The sequence below is a fragment of the Scleropages formosus genome, chromosome 13 (assembly GCF_900964775.1).
Source record: "Scleropages formosus chromosome 13, fSclFor1.1, whole genome shotgun sequence".
NCBI classification, from domain to species: Eukaryota; Metazoa; Chordata; class Actinopteri; order Osteoglossiformes; family Osteoglossidae; genus Scleropages; species Scleropages formosus.
Genome location: NC_041818.1, coordinates 5,628,833 through 5,636,505, shown reverse-complemented (window position 1 = coordinate 5,636,505; position 7,673 = coordinate 5,628,833). Strand labels below are relative to the sequence as shown.

Below are 7,673 nucleotides of genomic sequence, written 5' to 3'. Positions count from 1 at the left end.
TAACCGCCACGCCACCTGCTGTCCATCTGCAGTCATCATGCATGGTATCTGTCCCACACAAGGGTACCAACCACACGAGAGAGGCTGCACATCACTACCTGAGGACTGACCTCTTGCTGCGCGTAAGCAGCACGTCACGGGGTTGGTAGCGCGAGGTCCCATATCGCACAGCGCATGCGCCTGTCCACCGGGTGTCACGTGACCAAAACGGTCACGAAAACACAAAAATACAGAACACCGCTTAACTTATGTAATTGTTAATTGTTGCTTTTTATCAATAAAGTTTGTTTAAAAAGAACAGCAATAAAACCCGTAAAAACAGTCGTACGCGGTCTGGTGTGTGACGTAGGTCCTAACTGCGTACGCCGGTACTCCTGTACCGGCATAAACAACATCAGCCAAGAAGTACCACGACTTTCCGGATACAAAAAAAAAAAAAGAAAAAAAAAAAAAAAAAAAACACACTCTACCAACCGTGAACAAAGAAGGGCTCCAGCGCGTGCCCTCCACTCACCTCACCTCACGAGGGCGTCGAGGCTCACCTGCACGTGAACAGACCACCGTGACCTGTCCTGGGCAGAAAACTAAAGTTGTTTACGATCAATAGAATGAATAGCCGAGGTCTGTTTACGTACGTGACGAGCCCTGACTATATCTAATCTATATATAAAAACACTGAGGACGGCTTCGTTCGACTCGGTCGCCTGGCCCGCGCGCTTGCCCGGCGTAGCGGCTACGCTCCACTCGCTCTTCTTCCGTCTGCGTCTCTAAACCAACTCGTTCCGGGACAACAATCCGTCGCGTGAAACCCAAACACAGCCGGTTTCTGCGCTGCCCTCAGGTGACAACAGCTCGCCGGCAGCGCGCAGTCAGTGTCCTTGTGCGCTGCCACCCGGCTCCTGCTCTCCCCGCCAGTGACCCACCTGCTGCTGCTGGCACCACCTCCTCCGTCGAACTTCGCTCCTGTCGTCCGCGTGTCTCAGGCTGTGATACAAGCTCGCCTGTCTAAGTAAAAAGGCTAGTTTTCGTCTCTGCAAGTGGAAGTCACACTGCAAAGGAATAAGCAGCGGCGCCATGATGAACGAAAAAGACACAGAAGTCCCACAGCTTCCGAAGTTTGCCGAATGCTAAGCCCCTGCCGCCGTATCACGTCCGGGTTCAGCCCGCCCCCTTTCCCATACCACTTCCGCTTCTGCTTCGTTCTGCCCCCTGAATGGAGCGCGGCTTCTACGTTCTCCCCGCCCCCTTGTGACGTCCCGTCCAGGATCGACCCGCCCCTTGATGACGTAAACATCCGGAATCAGCCCGCCTTCCTGAGAAGCACGTTTTCTCACTGACATCAACAGTGCTGCCATCTTCACCGTCCGTTTGTAACACGCTGGCCTTGGTATTACTCTGCTGCGTGCTTAAGAAAGACTTCATAAGATTCTGATATACGGACCTGTAGCCGGTATGAATGAGATGTTTAATGATGATAGTTTTTTTTTTTTTGCCTGAAGTTCAAATCTGTTCACGTTTGTTTTGGGTGGGTCTGTTGCACATTCTCTGATTCTAAGTCTGGTGGGACTGTTTACTCTTAAAATTATTTTGTGTTAAAACATACAATCTTATGCAGTATGTCTGTATATATACGTGACTTTTTATACTATAATGTTCATTAATAAAAGCGAAGTTGTACACTGATTTGTATAACTTCAAATATATCCGCCAAATGTATCCGGAACATGATCTAGAAGTGTAGCAGTCGATAAAAATTGAATCGCGCATCGCATGCGCCATGCGCGTAATGACGTCCGGCAACACGACCCAGAGTCAGACTAGAGCCAGCTGCTGCGCAACTACAGTGTCCTACGCAGGAAAGCGGATGGCAGAGAGAACGGTTTAATTGTTTGTTTTCTCTCTGTCCTCAGCGAAGGTGTGCAGATTTCCACGAGATATCCGTACGTGTTCTATGGAAACAGCTCTGGGCAACAGGATCGCGACAGAGAGTACGATCATGCCTTGCCACAACCAGCAGCTGAAGAGCGCGAGCCAACCTGACTCGGAGCACGCGTACAAACAGGTCCGCTTCGCGCACAACGCCGCGGATGGAGAGGCGCGTGATCGCGGCGTGGATGGGGTGAACGGAGAGCCGTGTGAGTGGCAGCTGGGGCCGCAGGTGAAGCTCCTACCTCTGAATGACCAAATCCGAGAGCTGCAGACCATCATCAGAGACAAGTAAGGCCACGAGCACTTGACCGTCAAGTTGACGTTCTGCTTTAGAGAGTGATCCAAGTGGTCCTGGAATCTCTTGAGTTTCACTTGAACACACACTGACATTATGACTACGACCTTGGAAATGACTACTGTGATCTTTTTTTTTTGCTGAGAGATCTGATGTCATTCTCAGCTGTACGTATGAGCTGCTGGCACAGATGACATGGATGGATGACGCGTGAGGTGGACGGGGTTGGTATGTACGACGTGCCAGCATGGGTATCCTGCCAGGATAGGCAAATTGTCGGCACGTGCGACATGGCGGTATGGGTGAGCTGTTGGCACGGATGACCGTTCGGGATGGGCACCGTTGATGCGGATGACTTGGGATGGGAGAGTTGTTGGCATGTGTGTCCTGGCAAAGGGGGGCTCTTTGAATGGACAATCTGTCAGGACGGCAAGCAGTTGGAATGGACAGTTGGTACAGATGACCTGTCGGGGCGAGGGGGGCGGTTTGAGAGGACGACCTGTGGGGATGGGTGAGCTGTTGGAATGGACAGTTGGTAGCGAGTGAGCATTTTGAGAGGGCGACCTATCGGGATGGGTGAACTGTTCAGCCCGGATTCACACGCTACTGCTCTTGTATTGCTGGACCACTTGTATGCTGTGAACAGTCCGATCCCCCCCCGCTCATCAGTCCACCTCCTGCTTTCTTAACCAAGGGCTGGCAGCTGCCTCTCCAATGTCTGTGTGACTGTGCCCACTGGCATGGCGTTCCTGGTGTTGGGTCTCTTTAAATGGGTCCATATATGAATTCTGAATCAGTTATGAACTGCCATAAAAGTGATTTGTCATCAAGTCATTTCAGTGATATGTATGCTGACTCACTGGCTCCATAATAAAGAAGACAGCACTGTGAGGGGTTTTTATCCATGTGTTTCTGTCAACAGGGCAACCAGCAGGGGGGACTTTGTGTTTTGCGCAGATCGACTGGTAAGAATGGGGCAAGAATGAATAACTTCTGGAGCATCTGAACTTTCTAACACTACACACACAGACCGAAACCGCTTGTCCTGAGTGGGGTTGCGGTGAACCAGAGCCTAACCCGGCAACACAGGGCATAAGGCTGGAGGGGATACACCCAGGACTGGACGCCAGTCTGTCGCAAGGCACCCCAAGTGGGACTCGAACCCCAGACCCACCGGAGAGCGGGACCCGGCCAAACCCGCTGCGCCACCACACACCCCTTTCTACCACTTTTTTTCTTTCAATTCTGACCATAGTATCATTAATCTTATTACCTCGCTTGTCAGTCAGATTACACATTATAGCAGCTGGCAAGATGCCACTTGTTAAGCTACAAGAACATAAACAGTAAACATAACAGTAATGCTTGTACATCCTCCGAATATTGACGTGTTTTAATGTCAGCTATAGTTTCGTTGCATTTGTGTGATTAGTACATTATTCTTATGTTTTTCTCTTTATACAGATAAGACTTGTGGTTGAGGAGGGACTCAACCAGCTGCCATATTCAGAGTGCACAGTGACTACACCCACAGGTAATCCACACCCCATTTCCTGACGGGTTGCAGGGTGGGTGTGCACATTCGGGATTGAAGCACCGGGTTGTAGCGTTTATTTTTTCCTCCCTGGCCTTCCTCTAGGGCACAAGTATGACGGAGTTAAATTCGAGAAGGGCAACTGTGGCGTCAGCATCATGAGGAGTGGTGAGAATCATGCTGCAAACAGCCTTACTGGCTTTAATTCCACCTCGAATCAGCGCAGCAGCGTTGGCCTCTGGGAAGCCAGATTTGATTTTGTCGTTTCAAACTGCGTGACAAACCATACAGCATCACACACTTTACTGATATTATGGAACAAACCAGAGGAGGTGTGTAGTGTTTGCTCGTTATTGTCAGAGGATATTTCTGAAACACCCTGACAGGTAGACAAGAATGGTTGTTTTGTGTCTCGCTTTTGCAAGCAAGATGCTCGTTCAACACAAACTATCTGCAATAGAGGCATTATGTATTATAAATACAAAATATTTGCTTTTCTGTATTACAGTTGTGCAGTTTTTGATGTTTGGTCCCATGTGGAATATTGATTACCGGGCACCTTGTAACAGCTTTGTAGAAAAAAAAAAAACGTTTTGGGAGAAAAAGATGAAGCTGAGATGCATCGATGCGGACTGGAGCACAGATTTTATGCACACCTACAGGGGAAGCCATGGAACAGGGCCTGAGAGACTGCTGCAGGTCCATCCGCATCGGCAAGATCCTCATCCAGAGTGACGAGGAGACCCAAAAGGCCAAGGTGTATTACGCCAAGTTCCCCCCTGATATCTACAGGAGGAAGGTGCTGCTCATGTACCCCATACTCAGTGAGTGCAGGGTGTGGCCTCAAGTGGATGCGAGTAATCGAATTTTCTGCGGCTTTCCAGTTCTATTAAACCTGTCGTGCATCAGTATGTATTGCTGGTGGTTTCCGAGTAACTAACTCTTGGGTTCGAGCGCTCACACACACACACACACACACACACACGTCATCTGAAACCACTTGTCCCATACGGGGTCGCGGGGAGCCGGAGCCGAGGCCTAACCTGCCAACACAGGGTGAAAGGCTGGCGGGGGAGGGGACACACCCAGGATGGGATGCCAGTCGCTTGCAAGGCACCCCAAGCAGGACTCAAACCCCAGACCCACCGGAGAGGGTTCGAGCGCTCGTGTTTGATTATTGGAGGTACGTACTTGTGCTCCGCTGGATGGATGGGAGTGAGCTGGTATGAATCAGGAAGACCTGGAGACCCTTCCCGGGCATTGCCGTAATCGCAATAAGAGCACATCATTTTCCGTGACATTGCGTTGGGAATGCAGGGTGTACTTTTCTAACAAAAGAACTGGGACGTTTACCTATTTGCTGCAGGTTTTTCACAATTCCAGAGCATTGTGGGGGGAAAAGGAAATTGCCAGACTATTCAATTTCCTTCACTCTGACCAGTGCTGTGCTTTCCATTTTTTTTTTCCCAACATAATTCAGCATCATTTAACCATCGAAGATAATTACAGCTTTCTGAAGGAAATTGTACAGTGCCTACTCAATAGCCATGGAGGTGATGAATAGCATAATGAAGTCCACCAAAAATAGCACACTAATGGCTATCGTTTACTTCTTTCTGTCTCTAATGTACATCCACTTTACTGTTACCATTCCGTAAACTGCTGCGAGAGCAGTCACGATGGGCGTATTTCAGACGCAGAATGCATCACGGTGTTGTAGAGTAAGCACGTGAAATATTGCACTCGCATTTTGAGTTGTAGGTGGTCCTCGATCTAAGGCTGGGTTCAGTTCTGATGATGAACCTTGTTGTAAGTCATAAACCCCCCTGATACTGCATTACAGGCAGTGTAAGAATACAGTATATAAACAATGATTTTCCACTAATTTCACACATTGTGTTAATACTAATATAGAATATTTATTGTGCTGCGCTGTTTTCGTTTCTGAATGTTTTCTTCTGCTTTTTCGTTTCTGCTCTACCAGAATGTTTTTGCTTGCTAGTCATTGTAAATAAAAAGTAACTTGAATGCAATCACAAAGGAAACGTTTTGTAAACAACATGTTTTCGTAAATAAAACGCAGTGAGTCAATAAGAAATATGGTGCCTTGCGGTAGTGCGGCCAGCGTTACTGTACAGCAGATGGAGCACTCATCCGTGGACAACATGACCAAACATCACAACTTGAAAATGATAACATTGACAGGATGGCTGTCGTATGTTGAAGACCAAAACAAGCGTAGACAAAAATTTATATCTCCCACATGCCTTTCATCAACGGATGCCACCTTTGAAGGTTTTACTCTGAGTTGCGCGGTGGAGCAGTTTTGTTTTTGTGCTCGTGAGATACATAGAAGTAAACTTTTCTCTGCCTTTCACTCTCTTCTGGTTGCGTTCCTGTAGGTACTGGTAATACAGTGATTGAAGCAGCGCGGGTATTGATAGAGCACGGCCTCCAGCCAAAACACATCATCCTCCTCAGCCTGTTCTCCACCCCCCATGGTAGGCCACCACCCCTTAGACTGTTTGTCCTAAGGCATCGTCTGGTTGAAATCGCTGCAGAACTCTCATCGTGTTTGTGTCGACAGGGGCCGCCTCCATCGTCCAGGAGTTCCCGGACATCACTATACTGACTACAGAGGTGCACCCGGTGGCTCCGACCCACTTTGGACAGAAGTATTTTGGGACAGACTAACTGTCCATCAGTTAGGCTGCGCTACAGGAACTGCTGCCAGTGTGCTTTTCGGCAGCATCCTCCCTTTTTGCTAAGAGCTGCATGGTTAGTATCTGCCTCGGCCACTTTACATGCCTGATCACGTGAGCTGTTCAATGATAACGCCAAGTATTGCTCCGACAAAGAAAAGCACATTCCATTCAGGTCTTTCTGGGAATGATGTGGTTGTTTCTAGCTAATGTGGCTAACCATCTTATTTAATCGGTTTTGAATAAAATTCACGTTGCATTTTATTCCGCCATCGCAGTGAGGGAATTGCGTTGCTCTCTTCCTCGAATGTAGCTTAGCTGTCAACAGATGAGAACTTGTGGGTTTCAGACACTCCAGGTAACAAGTATATATACAATTGTGTAAGCAACAAAATTTATTTTATAAATACAAAGATGTGGCAAGTACATCAGAATGTTCTTGCTCCATCTGTTAGCATTTTACTAGCTGTGTACCAAATCAGAAGTTCCACACGTTTAGTATGAGTATTTCAAATTACTGCCATCATACATAATTGCATCTGTAACACACAGACAGGAAATTCATCTAAACAAACATGTATAACCAACCAAATCAGGAGAGACAAGAAGTGCTTCTGTGGTAAATACATACTCCTGTGGCATTGCACAAAACACATGGAAAACAAAGAACGAGGCAAACCAGATGTCCAAGAAACACCTCAACCCTTCATCGTAATCACTTCCAGCAATCCTCCCCTGGAATAAACATAATGGTTAAAGAAATGGACCCTTAAATCCCAGGAGATGGGCTGCTTTTATACCCTTCAGCAGGTTTTTTTTAACCCAAATATTTCCAGGGAAATATCTAGCTGTGTTAAAAGGGTAATATTTTAAGTAACTTTTCATGATCAAATAACACTTTAAAATCCTACGCATGGCAATAGCAGCTGTGACTAACATTTGGTAGTATGAGAATTGAAAAATCTAAAAATAAAATAATTGTATATTCCAGTAAACTATATCTGTGTTATTACAAATCATATTTACACAGAGGATGGATGGTACATGTAAATTTAACTTTCTTTGCGGATAGCAATGGTTTTCTTAGCAGATTAAGATACGAGAATTAAAATGTTCTGAAAATAAAGAACTCCAAATAACTGCCCAGACCAATGTTCTATGCTGCAAGAGAACCTGGTGAGACAGTGCCAACATAGTATTTCTGTAAAGCATC

At 46.9% G+C, this 7,673-nt stretch overlaps 1 protein-coding gene across 1 annotated transcript; it reads left to right on the top strand.

Moving 5' to 3' along the window:
- The first annotated feature begins 1,309 nt into the window (after nt 1–1,309).
- LOC108925433 (uracil phosphoribosyltransferase homolog) lies at nt 1,310–7,599 on the top strand. The gene is made up of 8 exons (XM_018737342.2): nt 1,310–1,450; nt 1,911–2,217; nt 3,147–3,189; nt 3,689–3,758; nt 3,864–3,926; nt 4,421–4,582; nt 6,161–6,259; nt 6,346–7,599. The coding sequence occupies exons 2-8, from the start codon at nt 1,952–1,954 to the stop codon at nt 6,450–6,452; spliced, it is 810 nt and encodes a 269-aa protein (XP_018592858.1). The 5' UTR covers nt 1,310–1,450; nt 1,911–1,951; the 3' UTR covers nt 6,453–7,599.
- The last annotated feature ends 74 nt before the right edge of the window (nt 7,600–7,673 follow it).

What these genes read in the sequence shown, in the direction of transcription:
- LOC108925433 (XM_018737342.2), top strand. Translation starts at nt 1,952, where the DNA reads ATGGAAACAGCTCTGGGCAACAGGATCGCGACAGAGAGTACGATCATG. An exon ending in CAGACCATCATCAGAGACAA is followed by an intron (nt 2,218 to 3,146) that starts GTAAGGCCACGA and finishes TTCTGTCAACAG; the next exon opens with GGCAACCAGCAGGGGGGACT. An exon ending in CACAGTGACTACACCCACAG is followed by an intron (nt 3,759 to 3,863) that starts GTAATCCACACC and finishes GCCTTCCTCTAG; the next exon opens with GGCACAAGTATGACGGAGTT.